This window comes from Moschus berezovskii, chromosome 28 (assembly GCF_049115385.1).
Source record: "Moschus berezovskii isolate FMDL1 chromosome 28, NW_MosBer_1.0, whole genome shotgun sequence".
Classification (NCBI taxonomy): domain Eukaryota; kingdom Metazoa; phylum Chordata; class Mammalia; order Artiodactyla; family Moschidae; genus Moschus; species Moschus berezovskii.
The window spans coordinates 11,120,884-11,138,987 of NC_142487.1; the positions used below are offsets into that span (position 1 = coordinate 11,120,884).

General features: G+C 46.1%; 1 protein-coding gene across 1 annotated transcript in view; it reads right to left on the reverse strand.

The window, feature by feature from the left end:
- Positions 1-18,104, reverse strand: part of PIEZO2 (piezo type mechanosensitive ion channel component 2) — a 249,057-nt gene that overhangs the window by 41,266 nt on the left and 189,687 nt on the right. Inside the window, exons 18-31 of the mRNA XM_055417223.2 lie at positions 15,979-16,190; positions 15,586-15,746; positions 14,893-15,069; positions 14,498-14,623; positions 12,957-13,157; positions 12,212-12,416; positions 12,021-12,122; positions 11,451-11,616; positions 9,628-9,871; positions 6,728-6,824; positions 5,549-5,708; positions 4,814-4,903; positions 2,776-2,897; positions 1,706-1,777 (exon numbers count right to left, since the gene is read on the reverse strand). Of these exons, the coding sequence (XP_055273198.2) occupies positions 1,706-1,777; positions 2,776-2,897; positions 4,814-4,903; positions 5,549-5,708; positions 6,728-6,824; positions 9,628-9,871; positions 11,451-11,616; positions 12,021-12,122; positions 12,212-12,416; positions 12,957-13,157; positions 14,498-14,623; positions 14,893-15,069; positions 15,586-15,746; positions 15,979-16,190 (2,135 nt within the window). The remainder of the gene's footprint in view (positions 1-1,705; positions 1,778-2,775; positions 2,898-4,813; positions 4,904-5,548; positions 5,709-6,727; positions 6,825-9,627; positions 9,872-11,450; positions 11,617-12,020; positions 12,123-12,211; positions 12,417-12,956; positions 13,158-14,497; positions 14,624-14,892; positions 15,070-15,585; positions 15,747-15,978; positions 16,191-18,104) is intronic.

Below are 18,104 nucleotides of genomic sequence, written 5' to 3' on the forward strand. Positions count from 1 at the left end.
AATGTTTACACGAGCAAAGGAAAGTCTCATGATGACCACAGCGGGCATATACTCCCAGCTAAAGGACAAAACATCAGGACACCATTTTGAAATGGATAGGTCTCTCTAAACTAGCAAAGGGCCCTTTAAAAACAGAAAGATTGGCACAGTTTACTTGTGACTTGATAGAAATTGGCACACAGTGTCTGCATAGGAGACTGTTGGAAGGACTGACAGGCCAGCTGACAGTGGGTCACACAGAATTCCAGCTTGAATCTTTGTCTTTTGACTTGAGCAGCAGATGAAATGAACTCATGGATTTTTTTCATGCCATAATGCTAAATTCAGTATTTGGGATTACATTTTATTACATCCAGGTATATGGAGCAAAATTTGAATATCGCTTCCTGAAATTGGCTTGTTGATTTTAGGAAGTTATTTCCTGGGTGAAAGGCCAAAACCAGATCTAAATGATGGTAAGAATTAGGTGAGGGAAAGGATTCTGACTGATTTCCTACTGATTCTGAACACCATCCTGTTGACGTTACGGACCTTGTGATATTACTTGTCTGATTACATAAGCTGCAGTAATCAAGACACAGTACAAGACATAAAAGTCTGAAGACATTGTGAGTAATCTGCAAGATAATGAATAATTATTCAATATTCTAACAAATTCAAAGTGGGCCAGACTGAAATGGATCATTCCATTAGAATGCCATTGCCAAGAGTAAGTGCTACATCCTTTGCTAAGCGGAGCAGGCATAGCCGCTGCTGCTGCTGCTGCTAAGTCACTTCAGTCGTGTCCGACTCTGTGTGACCCCACAGACGGAAGCCCACCAGGCTCCCCCGTCCCTGGGATTCTCCAGGCAAGAACACTGGAGTGGGTTGCCATTTCCTTCTCCAGCCGCTACATTTCGCAAGTATTCATTCATTTTTTTTTTTCTGTGATAGGGTGAAACACACACTAACTCTGTGTGGCTATCGAGCTCTGTTTTTCCAAAACCATCATCTGACTTTGCTCTGAAGGATCCTGTCTGAGCTCTGGTGACTCTGAGACCACCCACACACCAGGCGTTGAATTTGGAGGGTAGTTTTAGAGCTTTTTTGAAATTGAGGAGGCAGGGTGAGAAAGTAACTGTCTTAAGGTATCTCCATCTTTGTCTTAAGGTATCCCCATCTTTGTGCTTAATAAATTGCCAACTACCCTTACGAAAATGGAATCAATGCTCTTGGAATGGCAGAGCGGTGGAGGCGGTGGTGGTGGAGGAGGGGCGAGGGGGGTCATTCACATTCACACCCAGTGCTTTACAAAGAGGGTCACGGACATTCCAAATACAGTGGTTTTCTTTACATTCAGAGTTCCAGGAGGAGCTGAAATGCATTTTCAATAAGGGTTTTCAGCTATGGAACAAACACACCTCAGCAGAGCTCTGGACCTCAGAATCCAATAACAAAGCCACCAACCCCTCTTCCCTCTCTGGGCCCATGGGTGGTGCTCAGGAACACGTGAGCCACGTGGCAGTCGGCCGACTGCTCTGGAAGATTCCATCTGTCAGGCTCAGAGACCCACAGAGATCACAGTGTTTCTCCCCTCTGCCCCTCCTATCAAGTCACAAGCACCAAACCATGCATGGAACACACAGGTCACGGGGACGCCTGAATTCTGGTCAAGGATATAAGGGTTAGAATCGATGAAATCGTAAGAGGATCGAGAAAAACCTACTGGAAGCATGATCAACCCAAGGCCGCCACCACTGCTTTTTTTTGCCCTTGGTTTTCTGTTTGTCTGCTTCTCCTAAAATAAAATATGTCCAAATATTAATTCTCAGGAAATGAGAAAACAAACTTTGAAAACCACGCTTTAACAACTCAATTGTCAAAATCCAGACATATTGCAAAAGTACACCCAAGGTCAGGAAAAGAAATTCTACTGACTCTGAACGTTTACGTGGTTCAGCAGTCAATTCCACAAGGTGAATAGTCAGTATTTTATAAACAGAATGCCACATTTTCACTTTATTTTTAGTGACTGAGGGCATATAAAAAGTATAAGAAAAAGATTATCTGTCAAAAATGCATCCCACATTGAATTTTCCATAGAATTAACAAAAAGAAGCACCACCCAGATATTATAAAAAAACTTAGTGGCAAATAATTTACTAAAATTCGTACATTCCAATAACCAGAAATATCTCTTGTGATCATTTTAATGCATGGTTGGAAAATATCTATTTACTGTTGCTAAATAGATACTATGCACTAGAAGAATACCATGTATTATTTCTCCATTTCTTTCAAATAGAAAAGCATGCAAGCATTTTTAAGAACTTTTAAACTTAACTGGATATAACAAATCTATAATTAGATATAATAAATATGTATTTCATCTCAAGTTTCATTGGAACAGACCATAATTGACTATTTTAACTACTGTTATTCAGGGGCCTATGTATTTAATTTTTGTATAAAATTTATAGAAATCAAAGACAACAGTAGACCACACATCTAAATATCTTCCTGAAAGGAACAAATGACGCCAACTCATCCTATTTTTTTCAGAAGCACATGTCCGTGAAATGGAAGCTATTTTATATTAAAGTCATCTTGCTAAATATGGTGCTATTCATAAAGTCATGGATTTATTAAATATGTACTTTCTGAAACAAACACATTCCACTCACAATTGGAACACAAAACTAGAATGAACAGTAACGTTATTTCACAGCCCTATCCTGTATCCTGTTTTTACTCAACATCAAGGTACTGAGTGAAGAAGGAAACATTTCAACATACTCTCGTCATCCTCTTCAGAAAGTTTTTGGAGATCTTGGCCTTCCCCCGACTCCTGGGTCAAGCTCAGCATCCTCTCCTTACCCTTTTTGTATTTCTGTTGCCTGGCCTTGATGCGGTCCATCCTGAACAACAAAATAGCAGCAGCAATGCCAAGAACACACCCACAGTTACCTACACACTGACGCACACAGCCTACACCCAGTTACCTTCACAGTTTTATGCACACAGCCAAAATCATGGATGGAGTGGCAACAGTTGGGACTTGTGGATGGTTGCTTGTTAACAACAAGTGTCTCCTTGTTTCTTTTATTCTCCCAGGTTTTGCATTCTTCTTTAAAAAAACAAATACTGCCTACCTCATATAGTTGTGAAGATCAAGTGAAAAGACGTATAAATTAAGAACTGTTCTGTAAATAGCAGGTTGCTACTCAAACATTCTCGAGTGTTCTATCAGACCCCATGACTCTTCTATGTGTCACCGCTAATCTCTTACTGGATCTGGGAAAATGTGTTGTAGCTCTTTGTCTGTTTATTCAGGAAGTCTATTCAGAAACTGCAGTGTTGAGCTTCATCTCCCCCATATGCCTGCTTGAATGATATCATTTATTTTATTTTTTTAATAAAAAAAAATTTTTTTGGCCATGCTGTACAGCACGTGGGATCTTAATTCCCAGAGCAGGAATCAAAACTCTGCCCTGCCCTTGCAGTGGAAGTCTGCTGGACCACCAAGGAAGTCGTAAAACATTTCATTTCTTGGTTTCTTAAAATTCTAAATGTATGGCTCAAGTTTTAAAACTAATTTAAGTGACATTTCTGCTTTGGTCAGCTTAAATAATATTTTCTTTCTTTGTTTGTCTTTAGCAATGATCATTGCCTTCATTCTTTTTTTTAATTCTGACTTCTCATTTAAGGAAATGGAAAAATCAAGTGGTATAAATTATACTAAGAGGTCTCACTTACGGGAAATTAGGAACACATACTACATGTAGGTACAAATTTGCTATTTCTCTAGAGCTGATTTAGAAACAACAACAGCAGTAGCTATACCATATTGTACTTTCAGTATATATATTTTATATAACTCATATATTTGATTATGAAAATAACCATGCCATTGGGATAGTGTGATTCATACTGACAAATATTTTTTGCACAGGGAAAGAAGCTGGGAGATGAGGTCAGGATGGAATGAACTAGTCTTAGAAACTCAGGGAACTTTCCTGGTGGGCTGACAGAGTCTCTCCATTTTCCTGGAGAAAGTGGCTAGGTTTTGAATTCTATGGCCATCAGCTCTTAAACCTAGCCCCAAACATGTGAGGCACTAGCCTTCCACAGAAGTTCCACTTATTGCTAGAGATTTCACTCCAAGAAAATAATTATTTTCAGTGGGCTAATTAAAAAAAAAAAAAGACTTCTCAGATCTCCTGGGTGGAGTTAGTCCATTACTTGAGTTCTCCAGGATGGCGTGGTGGGACAGGAGGTCATGAGCTGGACATGGAAATGTGGGTGTATTTTTAGTGCCACCTCTGGTTAGTTGTGGGTTTTAAGTCATCTACTATGTGCGTCAGCAGCTTTTCCCCAGACTGGACTGTATTATCTCTAAAGATCCTTCTGAAGCAACAACCCATGTTCATTCGCTTCACCCACAGACACGATGGACTTCTCTCCAAGTTAGAGTCGCTGGGAACGACCTGTCTTATTCACTAGCTTGTTTAATATTTACCAGGATCAGGCAGAACTGAGTCCTAATCTAAAACAGGAAACTGGAATTAAGAGAGTTCAGAAACCTGCTGGGGGCTCCAGAAGAAGCATCTAAACTAGGACCTGACACTGGTCTTGCCCATGGCAGCTCCTCCCCTTGCTCCCACTCCCCTGCATCATCCTTCGGACAATTTCCATGTCAGTGGACATGGAGCAAACACCTGGGCAGGTGTGAAGGTCACCACAAATGGCTTCCTCAGGGCTTGGGGCTCCCTGGGAGCCAAGAGCTGGTGGGACAGGATCAGGTGAACCCCAAATGAAAAGGAAGCATCCTTACTGCCTCTTCAGCTGGTCCATGGACTTTTTCTCCTCCTCGATTCTGGCCTTCACAGCCTTCACAATGGTGGCCTGGAAAAGCTCAGCCCCTCTAAAGGAAAGCCAGAAACAGTATGAATGAGCATTTTTATCAGTATTGGCTACTTTCCCGGACAATGGTTACCAAGGGAGAGAAAACATTTGCAGTGGGAGGGGGGCGCTGCTGCCTGGAGTCTCGGGGCTGGGGGTCCCAAGTCCCATCTAGAAGCCCCATCCCCGTGGACAGACTCACACAGCCTCCAGCCTCCCCTGGGGAAAGGGGCTCCTCCAGCTACACTCTGAAAGGTAACAGGTGAGTATGTTTTTCCTCTATCTTCAGGAGTTTCTCCTTAAAATGGAGGTGGCAGAGATTGGGGAAGATGCACTAGACTCTGGACCAACATGGTCTCTGCTTCTGTTCTGACTCAGAAGGCCCTAAGGAGCTACTCCAGGACTGAGGTCTGGACTGAGTGGCTCAATGTCCAGTCTGTCTTTGAACTTTGAGGGTATCCCAGTCCTGGTAAAGTGTAACTCCCTCCAGAGTCTTCTTATTTACTCTTCTGTTCTAGATCTTAAAGCCTTGGATCACTTCTCCTGGAAGGAATGTGTCTTAATTTCTTGTGGGTTCTACAAACAAGCTCAGACAGCAGGCCGGGTGCAATGTCACTTCCCGGCAGGTTTCTTAGCAGAAATCCCTTGATTCCACAGCCTGACCCACCTGGATGCCAGGATCTGCGAGGCTTTTATATCTGCCACCACGTGCAGGAAATAGTAACTCATGAACACTCTTCTCTGCAGCAGCAGGAAGGCAAAGCATATGCTGTCCCAAATGATTCCTGCCTCCCCACTGGGCAGTTTACATGAGGAGTCATCATCAGCTGGGGGAGGGGAAAAGAAAAAGAAAAAATTAAAATGAATACCCATTTTCATTGTTATTTTATAAGCTCTGTGATACGATCACACAGACATACGAGCAAACTTCCGAGGCACTGAGTCCCTGTGCGTGGATTTATTAGCAGTTAAGGGCACAAACTTCAAGTCTGGTAATAGCACCAGTTCATAAGGCTGACCACAAGTGAGCTCTGGATACTCTAGGGCTCAGGAGGAAAGGTCAGGGAGAAATTGCATCTGTATGTCCCAATGCCAGAGGGAATATCGGCACAAACAAGACGTGTTCTGGGAACGGGCCCTTCCAGGGCAGCCAGCAGAGCAGCCACAGTCTACTGGAAGAAGAGGTGCCAACAGCATGTCTGACCCCAAATCAGAACAAGCTTTAGCACCTCCTTCTTCATCCTCCTACCAGAAGGCAGGGCGGGGCGGGGGTGGGGGTGGGGGTTGGGGAGCGCCAGGTTCTCCAGGACCCAAGGAGAACAGAGGACAGTGGTGCTGTCCAGGGTTCTGACGCAAGAGGCATAGGGTGGGAACAGGAGTCCCGCCTCTAGCAGGGAGGGAATCTAACTGCAGACACCCTGTTACTCCTCCCAGCTCTCCACCCGGTGGGGTTTCTCTGAGCTTTGGGGTAGGGGGTCTGCAGGTAGAGCTCCTCTGAGGACCAAGATGCTCACTACAGCAGCCACAGGTGTGCGTGGGCATATGTGACCCTTCCCATCATAAACACAGGAAGTTCAGGGAGTTGCTAAAGACCTGCTTGGGGAGGGGGACAGGACATTTGTTGAAGATCAAAGATTATCTTGAGGGTGGGGTGTTCTGACCACAGATAGCCTGGCAGCACCAGCCCATAGCTCCTTGAAGACACTGAGTTGGGTATCCCTTCATTTCCTTCCTTCAGAGGCTTTGGCCTCTGAAGTTCTAAGGAAGTTCTAATATTTAAATTAGAACTCTACCTCTGCCCTCCCTTCTCTGTCCCTCCATTCCCAAATCTGCTTTTCATACTCACGCATTTTGTAGCCCTTGACTGTACAAGCCAGGCTGAATGCTTGGATCAACCAGCAACTATTTTGAACCAATTTTTCAATATAGCCACATGCTCCTATCTGAAAAAGAAATGGGAAACGAGTATTTTGAAACTCTGCATCCAGAAAACAAGGTTGATGTCTTGCAATTCCAACATGTGCAGAAATTCCCTGCAGCTCAGTGCTCTGATGGCTCCTAAAATCCAGTCCCACCCAATAAAGCGTTTGATGCTTCACTTCTGGGAGTTAAACCCGAGGAGCAAGGAGGAGAAGCCTCAGCATGGTGCTCTCTGCACTGGGAAGTGCCTCTCTTTTCAAACAGAATACTTAGAGCATCATAGGAACAAGTCTGACTCTGCGATAGCCAATGGGTGAGCACTAATCCAGGACTTGGATTTGGGCAGAGACAAACCTAGACAGCATATTAAAAAACAGAGACATCACTTTGCTGACAAAGGTCTATATAATTAAAGTTATGGTTTTTCCAGTAGTCATGTACAGATGTAAGAGCTGGACCATAAAGAAGGCTGAGCACAGAAGAATTGATGCTTTTGAACTGTGGTGCTGGAGAAGACTCTTGAGATTCTCTTGGACAGCAAGGAAATCAAACCAGTCAATCCTAAAGGAAATCAACTGTGAATATTCATTGAAAGTACAGATGCTGAAGCTGAAGCTCCAATACTTTGGCCACCTGATGTGAATAGCCGATTCACTGGAAAAGACCCTGATTCTGGGAAAGATTGAAGGCAGGAGGAGAAGGGGACAACAGATGATGAGATGGTTGGATGACATCACTGACTCAATGGACATGAGTTTGAGCAAACTCTGGGAGATGGTGAAGGACAGAGAAGCCTGATGTGCTGCTGTCCACGGGGTCTCAAAGAGATGGATACGACTGGGCAACTAAACAGCAAAACAATAGCAAAGTGAAGACCAGGTCTGAAACCCGGGTTTACAGAAGAATGAATGAGTGGATTCCACAGTCATACACTCTCCAGGAACAACTGTCGGGAGGGATCAGCTCCCAGGTACCAGTCTCGGCCCATTGGACTGACTTCAGGAGAAAGAGTGACCTCCTGTCCTGCCTCACCCCCTGCCCGACAACTCTCAACACCACCCCACAGGCAAACACGCACTGCTGGAGTCCAACTGAGGAACAAAAATCACTTTTACTACCAATTAGAAACTTACCATTCTCATGGACTGGAGAAAAAATAAATTCTTCCAATAGACACTCATGGTTACATAGACTTGGCTTCGCCAGACCTCTAAACACAGCAATGCATGTGCCTTCCCCCACCCAAAGTCAAATGCTTTCCAGTAGAATTGCCTGGCGAGTTCATCTTTAAGTGCTAGGAAGGGGGGAAGTAGGCAGCCGTTCTGCCTACATCACTGTTCTTTTTATTTTAATTAATTTTTTAATTGGAGGATAATTGTTTTACAATATTGTGTTGGTCTCCGCCACACATTAGCATGAATCAGCCATAGGTATATGTATGTTTTCTAAAGGAGATCAGTCCTGTGTGTTCATTGGAAGGACTGATGCTGAAGTTGAAGCTCTAATACTTTGGCCACCTCACGCGAAGAGTTGACTCACTGGAAAAGACTCTGATGCTGGGAGGGATTGGGGGCAGGAGGAGATGGGGATGACAGAGAATGAGATGGCTGGATGGCATCACCGACTTGATGGACGTGAGTTTGAGTGAACTCTGGGAGTTGGTGATGGACAGGGAGGCCTGGCGTGCTGTGATTCACGGGGTCGCAAAGAGTCGGACACGACTGAGCGACTGAACTGAACTGAACTGAACTCCTTCTTGAAACTCCTTCTCACCTCCCACCCCATTCCATCACTGTTCTTCTAACACTCTGTCAGTTACAGCCATGAGGGGCAGGCCCTGGGGTTGAGTTTAAATCAGAGCTAGAGGTGGATTAACTCCTTCAGTTCCTGAAAGGTCACTGCTTAATTTCTTGACACAATAAATAGCTTAAAAGGTATCTTTCTGGGCTAAAAGATTTCACATGACTCTGGGATGATGCATGGGCAGTTTATCTACCAGGGAGGGGCCGCACTGTGGCCTGCAAGGTGGAAATTGAACAGAAAACCGGCCTTGTTCTGTGGACAGGAGGTGTTGGTCTCAACCCTGAACTATCTTAGCTGTTTTTAAGTCAAGATGCCAGTGCTTAGGAGAAGGCAATGGCAAGCCACTCCAGTACTCTTGCCTAGAAAATCCCATGGACGGAGGATCCTGGTAGGCTGCAGTCCATGGGGTCACACAGAGTCAGACACGACTGAAGTGACATAGCAGCAGCAGCAGCAGCAGCCAGTGCTTAGAGCAGCCATGAAGTTCCCGTGTCCACCCGTGCATCACGGCACCATAAAACACCTGCACCTTTGGGGGCCTGTTCCTCCCATCTGTACCCCACACGGTGTCATGGAAAATCTTGCCTATTCTATCAATGTTTATACTTGCACGGAGTTTTCCTGGTAAGAGAGTCGGTTTCAGCCAACAGGATATAATTTGTGAAGACATCACATGACTGTTTCAACTCACAAAGGGCCATGTGCAGCCTGTCCTGGAGTGATATCCAATCATTCTTCAGAAGGGATAGATTTCAATTGAAAAAATACATTTTAGAGTTCTTTTTTTTTCTACAAATACATATCCTTTTGTCCTTGAGAGGGTGGATGTGAGCAAAAAGGATTCTGCTTAAAACAGCAAAACAAGGAGTAATAAACGGTCACTCTAATTCTGAGTTTGCCAGCATCCTATTCGGGGCTTTTAAGAGAGCAGCATGAGGGGCTGAGGGCTTTCAGTAACCACCGAATGGGTTGTTTGCTCTGAGGCTGGGACCGCAAATGTGTTACATGGCACAAGCCACTTACCGACAGTATGTTTTTCATCGTGATCACGAAGACATTGTAAGCAATCAGCCAGTCCCAGTAGCGCAGGATGCTCTTGATGGGTTTCAGCAGCAAGTCGCCCCCAAAGAGCAGGAAGTAGAAGCAGGCCACCAGGTAGCCCATGCAAAAGATGCTGATGCGGGTCGTCCCAGTGATGAAGATGATGGTGAGCACGAACCAGAAGAGGTAGCTGAAGATGACCACCTTGGACATGTCCAAGTACGACCTGGACAACAAAACCAAGAGACAACACAGACTGAAGTGCAGACCAAGTCGGGAGGTTCTAGTCGAGGAAGGGAACATGTTCACACATCCTCCTCCTGACTTGGCCTGGAGGTACAGGCCAGACAGGGCACTCTGATCGCCGGCTGGTCCACGGGCACTCCTCATCCAGTTAGTGATGGAGAGAGCAGTACTTTGTGAAAACGCCACGTGTACTTTTATTATCATCAAACTGGCACCAAACTTCTCACAAGCAGCAATGTTCTCTGCCTAGTATCTGAAAAGTCAGACATGACTGAGCGACTACCACTTTCACTTTTTTACACGTCGACATGGAGCTCGCAGGCTCTGTCAGCATTCTCTCTGCACCTCCCTGGGCCGAGCCAAGGTCCCTTGTGTGGGACCACTTCTCACTCTGCAGACAGGCAGATGCTTGGGCCCCATCATCCCCCAGTGGTGGAGCTCCGGGAGCTTCCCCAGCTGGGTATCGGCTGACAGATGTCGTGCCTACAAGCCGCAACCCATCTAGATTAATTTGCTCAGAGTCTCTAGGCTATGGAGGCTTGGCTTTGCTTGTTTTTCTTCCCAAGTTTGGGGAGAAGCACAGAAGCATCAATTGTGCATCAGATACTTGATAACTGAGTTGTTATTTTGTGGGAGCTCTTAAGTCATCTCTGATAAAACACATGCTACACTGTTTTTAGTGTGGTTAGGGAATAAGGGGTCCCTAGAAGAATGCTGGTGATGGACAGGGTGATGGAGTTGGTGATGCACAGGGAAGCCTGGCATGCTGCAGTCCATGGGGTTGCAAAGAGTCGGACGTGACTGAGCAACTGAACTGAACTGAGAAGAACACTGTCACAGAAGTGGACTTTTGGACTATACTCTTCTTAGACTAAAATACTCAACACTGCTGAAGAGTTCCATGATTTTTCTCTAAACTCACTCATCCTTGATGCCACACACACTGGAGAGTGCATAAGATGTGGGTGTTTCTCAGCATTCCATGGTCACACAGGTAACGTCAGTGATTCGTCCTGGTGTGGGATCTGAATGCCCACAGTCCTCCCAATGTGTGTGACTTGAAGTCGGTGGAACTAGGCTGCTGGCCTGTTTGAGTGTGAATGTGTGTGTGCTCGTGCACATGTGTTTGTGCAGCATGTGCTTTCCATCCATTTCCCTTCCCTGCCTGCAGCTGTGAATCTTCCTCCAGGAGCCCCGGCACTCACTCCTCAGCCTGACCTGCTTTGGGTTCAGAAATCATAAAACCAAGCCTGTGGGAACAACATGGAAACACCAGGCAACATACCCCAGGGAGGACCTCCAGGGTCCCTGGGAGCGCTTGAGGCCCTGGCTGTCCTGGGGTTCAGGGACATCTGTTCCCCAGAGCTTCCCTGGGTATGTCCATGGAGGAGGGAGGATAACAAGGAGGTTTGGCCTCCAGACCACCAAGATGTCTGGCCCTGGGATTCTTGGCCTCATGGTGTAATCAGCAGGTCAGTGCCCAGGAAAGGCAGGGGAGCTGGAGGCATGGGCTTGGGGGTCGCACCTTCCCAGGGGCTGCCCGTGGGCAGCCGTGTTACCTGCAGTGGATGAAGTCGGGCACGGGGTTGTGCTGGCTGAATGAGGCCGCGTCCAGGTTCATGCAGATCTCCACGTTGTCACCCGCCACGATCCGTACAGCGGCCTTATTCTCGTCCTCAAAGATCTGCCGTTGCAGCGAGGCACACAGCAGTAGCATGAAATCATCTGGCGGAACATAAGCATCTGTGGTCTGGCCTCGTCCTTCCAGCTACCCTTTCCAGTTTGTAGGTATATGTCTGCGGTGGCAGCAAGAAGCAACTGCTTTCCCCAGGACCAGGCCCGCCCCCCGCAGCCTTTCTCCTAGAAGGTGGGTACATACAGATGTGTGGGGCTGGATAGTGGGGGTGTGTGGAAGAAAGTAAAATTACTAAAGTGAAAAAAGTGTTTGAAATGCGAACATGGTATTAACTCTGCAGACAAAACAGGGCCGGAAGGGACGCTAGTGGCTGGTGATGTTGACGCGTGGAAGCCAGCCTGTCTGGTCTGTATGTGCAGGGGTGCGGTGGGGTGGGGTAGGAGTGAACCACCAGGGGAAAGATGAGCAGGCAGGACCCCAGCACCCCACTTACACACGAGGAACACAGGGTTGGGCCGAACGATGAAGTCGGGGAAGTACAGCCACTTGACGATGTTGTCATTGAAGCTGGCACCTTTGAACCTCCAGGGGTAGTCTGCGGGGTGTGGGGTGGGAGGAGCCGGTCAGGGAGCCCCTCATGCCATTGAGCTCCCCCTTCCCGGTGCCAGTGGTGGGGGGACTCACCTCGGCAGGGGGCAGGGGGGATGCCAATGCAGATGAAATACTGGAAGGTGATGATGCAAGCCAGGAAGCAGCAGTACTTGGGCCAGATCTCGGCGATGGCCTTCCTCCTGCGCCGGTACAGGACGGCAATCAGCCAGCAGGCGTGAATCATGGCGTAGAAGTCCATGCGCTGGCCAATCACGTTAACTGACATGAGGAAACAGGTCTGCGTGAGGATGAAAGAGGCAGAAAGTCGGCTTTACAGGGAAGGGGAGTGGCATCGGCGGGCAGCCCCCAGGGGCGGTGGAGACCCCCGTTCCTGAGGCCAGACTCTGGATGAGTTCTTCACCTGCTCTGCCTCTGCAGTGTGTTTTCATCATGAAGACAGAAGACTGACCAGGTGGCTGTCAATAAGAATCACTGTTCCAAGTAATGAGGGTAGGCCTCCCAAACTATTCAGGTCAAAACAGTGTGCTCTGGCTGAGGTCACACACTCAGAAGGCACTAAATAGGCAACCAACCAGGCATCTGTAAGACTGGGAGTCCTGAGAAGCCATGTCCACGGCTGCAGAGCAGGGGACAGGTACTGAGTCCTGGAAACTGTCCACCAGGCCAGGTGCCATGGAAGTTCCCCCCCACCCCCTTGGATCCCAAGGAGACGGAAATCAGGGCATGGACGTGTGCCACAAAGCCCTAGTGGCTGCCTGGCTGAAAGCAGCTGCTGGAATTTTCAGAGAAAAGAGAACAGGTCAGCAAGGAAACTCACCTCCAGACCAAACTTGTAGAAGAAGTAATTGATGAAATACTTGGCACAGTTAATAAGTCCATCATCCAACTGGAGTCTTGTGATGTTGTGGAAGATGGTTTTAGACACGGGGGTTGAGAGGCTGTTCCGACCTCGGTAGTACTCCTGATGGCGGTAGATGGTGACCTCGAAGGCCAGAATGGCCAGCATCAGCAGGTTGTTCTAGAAAACAAGGAAAATACACATGATGCCATGTGGTCATTTACAGTCTCCTCAAAAAGCCATCTCATTTCACTGTGGGTGTCTAAAGGGACAGTGTATGATCAGATCCCACATCCATGAAAGTCTTGTCTTTAATGCTCATTTTCCCTGCTTTGTGGTAACAAGGGTGGAGTCATCTCCAGTTTGCAAATCAGGCTAATTTTCATGATAACAGGATTTAGAACCTCTATACCAATGACTGGCAATGGTTACGCCAGATCCAGAAAAAGTACCACCGAACCAGACAGCTGGGTCCAGTTACTCGGAAGGGTTGTCCAGCCTTCTTTGCAACTAAATGTGAGCATCCTTATACAGCATCCTACAGGGACCCCAGGAAACAGACTGAGCTGCAGACTGGGGCTCAACTTAGCAAGTTTTGAACACAATACCTCTGAAAGCTGGCTAGAGTGAGCAGTGGAGTAAAAAATATGCTAATCACACTACAAAATAATAATATAAGATAGGTAACATTTATGTGCCAGACGCTATTCTAATCACCCCTTTCAAATATGAGTTGGTTTTATCCTTATAACAGCTCTTAATGGTAGATATCACTTGCATGTTACAAACAATATCAGTCATATGAGAAAACACCAGGAAGCTACACCAAGAGAGGAGATGCTGAGTACAGTTTCAGATTCCAGGAGTTGAGTACAAAGGCTTTAATTACATCACCAGCATAATCCATCGAAGTAAAATGTTCAAACTACCCATCACAGTAACATGTGAATAATATGAACTATATTGCTTTCCTTATGTTTGTTACAACTATTTGCAATCAGAATTCATTTTTCAAAGACACGTTCTTTATATGTGGCTACTTCTAAGCATAATAGATGCTGTTGATTAAAATCTGTAGAATTTAGACAGCAAACATTTCTTGTCATGCTACACTTACTTCTCAGAAATAATTACTCTGACCATTTGGTGTAATTTACTCAATATTTTTTCTTTGTGTCTACAAGACATCATTCTATGTATCCTGTTTTGAAGTTTGCTTTTTTTTTTCAACATTACAATATATTTTGGATATCTTTCAGTGTCTGATAATATTATCAATCTGCCTTTGAGTGGTTTCGTAACATTCCAGTGAATATATTTGTCATACTCTATTCACCAAATCTCAAATTACTCAGCTGATTTCTTTCCAGCACAATTCAGTACTGATTTTGTTTTGGAGGTGACTGCAAACCCCATGTAAGAGGACAAGGCTGCTCTCAAAGGTGAGGTGAGTGGTCTCTAGGGAAAGGGCTGCAGACGTAAACTTGGCAGAGGCAACACTAAGGATGAGGAAGCCTTACCCTCAGGTAGACAAGTAGAGGAGATGACTTTCTGAGGCCCACCCATTCTGTGGGGTCAATGGGTGCGCTGTAGAGAAGAGACTTGTTCAGCTGATGCAGGGGGATGTTCGTCTGGTTTTCATTTGGCTGAAAAGAAAAGAGAAAGGAGTAAGAGATGGCCTTGCAGTTGGGAGAGTTCAGACTAGTCTCCCTCAGGTTTGAGCAAAGGGACACAGGGATGGGGAGGGAGGACCCACTTCAGGGGGAATTAACATCAGGAGAGATGGGGCCAGGACACCTCCGACTCACTGAGCCAATGAAGGCCTGACGGCAAGGGCTGAGGGATGTGGGTCCACCAAGATCTGCCTCCCTCCCCTGAAGGCCAGGCAAGGAGACCCTCCATCTCCGAGGCTCACCAATGAACAGTTCACAGAGAAGTTCTCAGGCTTGATGGTCTGCAACTGGTACAGCATCTTACAGACGATGATCACACATGTCCAGACGGTGCAGACGCTGGATGCCAGACGGCGGAGCTTGGCATATGGCAGAGCGAAAGCCCAGGAAATCAGAAACACGTAGTTGAACAGAGACACCTGAGAACACAAAATTGGAAATGGGGACAAAAATATGTCACATGGCACAACATCTAAAAACCTAGATGTTTTTAGGCAACTTGACTGATTTAGTTCCTCTGAGCTGAGCAAACGCTGGCTGAGCTTCTCATATGTACAAGAAATGGCTGTGGGTGTTAAGATATACAGCTTGTACACAGACAGCTGTACAACCAAGTGATGTTAAGTAATGTCGCAGTGGGAAACTACAGAGGTGAACAAGCTTCTGGGAGAACACCTAGGGGGTCCTCGGCCCAACTTGGAGCTTCAAGAACCCCTCCTGGGAGAGAACATGCCTGAGCGGTGCCCTCAAGCTGTGAGGAATTCAGACATACCCACGCTGGGTGGGCACACAGAGCACAGCCATGTCCGTGAGTCAGCATCCATCTCTGCCCCACCTGCACTCAGCGTGGGGACCTTAAGTCCGAGCGGCCCGAGGCTCCAGCTGGAGCAGACGCCTGGTTGGGTCTGGCCTGAAGACGGAATGGCATCACTTGCCTCCTTCACGGACACCCAGATGATGTAGGAGGACACGATCTTGACAATGTGCAGCTCCAGGATCCACCACAGGAACGTCTGCAGCTGGTGGAAGCCCTCCAGGAACCGCAGGAGCAGCACCGTGAGGCGGTCAATCACCAAATGCCACTTGTTCCTCAGATCTGCAAGGCAGGGCGTGTGCACAGCTATGAGTGGAAGCCTGGTGTGTATGGCTCTTTCCCCCAGTTTCTAGCTCACTGCCAGGGTCAGCTATATACTTGAGTATATATTGAGTATATATTTTATTATATACTTATATAATGAGTGTATATTTGATTCACTTGGAGCAAGTCAGCGGTTGGTTTCCTTCACCTGTGAGCCAGCGTCCGAGCGGCTCCTGGGCGGGCGGCTTACCTGACGTCTCCTCCTCCTCTTCGTCCTCCTCATCCTCGTCCTCATCCTCATCCTCACTGTCCCTGCCAGGCTCGCCCTTCTTGGCTTCTGCAGGGATTCCCCCCGGCATCTCCTCCCCAGGCTCAGCCAGATGCTTGACCTCCGCCACCTCCAGGCTGGCGGTCAGCTTCATCATGGCAAGGTCCGGAAGGCTTCCCTCGGGGTGCGCCAGCCTGTTGGCAGAGAGCAGCCAAGTCAGGGAGGGAAGGGCGTTGGGAGCTGAGAGCGAGGGGCACGTGGAGGAAGATGAACAAAATGGAAGTCACTACACAGCCTGGCATGTGGGCTTGTTAGCATCCAGTCTCTTTTTATTTTTTAAAGCTCTTTCTAAAAAAATTAACTGTAAACTCAGGTTTGGTGAGCTCTTCCAATTCAGGTTCTAGTGATGAGTCAGTCATGAGAGCTATCAACACCTAAACTTGACATTTTTTCCCACAGGAGAAAACGGTCAGAGTTTAGGATGGAGAAGCATGAAATGGCATCGTGTAGAGCAAGCATTTCATGGCTTCACAGGGGGACTTACTCATTGTGGTGGATTGGTAATTTTTTCTTGATGCTGCTCAAAGTAATGGAAATAGAAAGGAAAAAAAAAGGAGATGAGAACAGAAGAATTATAAGGAGAGTCAGAGATCACACATCATGCTATAGTCATATACTATTGCATTCCTGTATGCCGGGTGCAGGGGCCCTAATGCCATGTACATTCCAGGATGGCGGCCACAGCGTGCTTTGACTGGGAGCCCTGAGCTGGGCAGCTGATCTGAGAGTGGATGGTGCTGCAGTGGTGAAGGGCAGGACACAGAGACTGCTGAGGCAAGTCAGGTCATGCTTTCTTAGAAACACAGCAAACCATCCCCTAGGAATCAAGTCATTCACAGTTTAAGGAGGGATTCTTTTTTTTTTTTTAATTCTTAAATAACGTGTAATGTCGGTCAACTTTTGCATGGACCAATCTCATCCTGTGGCCATCTGAAGCGTAAGCAGTGGATGCAAATGCTTCCGGGGGTAAGAAGCCTGCATCACATTCCATCCTTGGGCACCAGGTGAGCTGCGGGACCAGATCTCCTGAGAAGAATGCGGGAGCCTGGCTGAGGGGGCTGCAGCCTTAGGGAGCTCAGCAACTCTTGGGGGTCCAGCTTAGTTCACAGCGAATAGTAATGAGTATGATCTTGCTCCTCAATTTTAAAGAGTATATCTTTTTATTCACATTCAAATGAATGCTTGAAGGAACGTTTGTGGGCAATAAAGTAGACATTAGGAAAAGGCCTATTACAGATAATGCAGGTAGTCCTCCTCATTTGTAATAATTTATTCATTTAAGCCTGACTGTCACAAGACAGACACTTAATAATGTTATCGTATCTGTAATATTCTGAGTTTTATCTGTAATATCTGTAATTGACTCTGAGATGATTTCATGTCTCTGGAATTTTTTTTTTTTACAAAATGAAGAAGTTTGGCTAGATAAAAATCTAAGCTCACATGCAACTTGTTGGTTTTGCATTTAAAACGCCTGTGATATTGGATAACTGTGGTCAAGATTCTGCATTGCCCTTGGACTTTCAGAGAGGTTCTCCTTCAAAGCAATTCCTTTTAGCAATATCAAGCAGGTAGATCACAGAATATCAGAAACAAATCGCTAATTTAGTGAACAAAGAATGTTCTGAGGTCAGTGGAAGAAAGTGTGCTGACATGTACTTGTTTATTTTCTTTTTCTTTTCTTCTCTTATTGGATATATGCATAGAAATAGCTGACTCACATTGTTGCACAGCAGAAAGTAACACAACATTATAAAACAACTATACTTCAAAATATAAATTAATTAATTAAATCATATGAGCCAAAAAAAATTCACCTTTCAGTTTGGCTTTGATAATCCACATTATAGCCAGATTTCCAAAACATTATTTTCCACTTGTATGTACTTGCTTATTTTCTTAAGCTAGATAATTCACCTGAGAAAATCTGTGTACAGAAAATGCCTCTGGATGAAAGTATTTTCAATGCACCTTTGGAGCTTCTACTTTAAAAGACACTGTATGAATCCTTTCATTGTGCTTTCATTTTTCTCATAGCATTTTTCTGA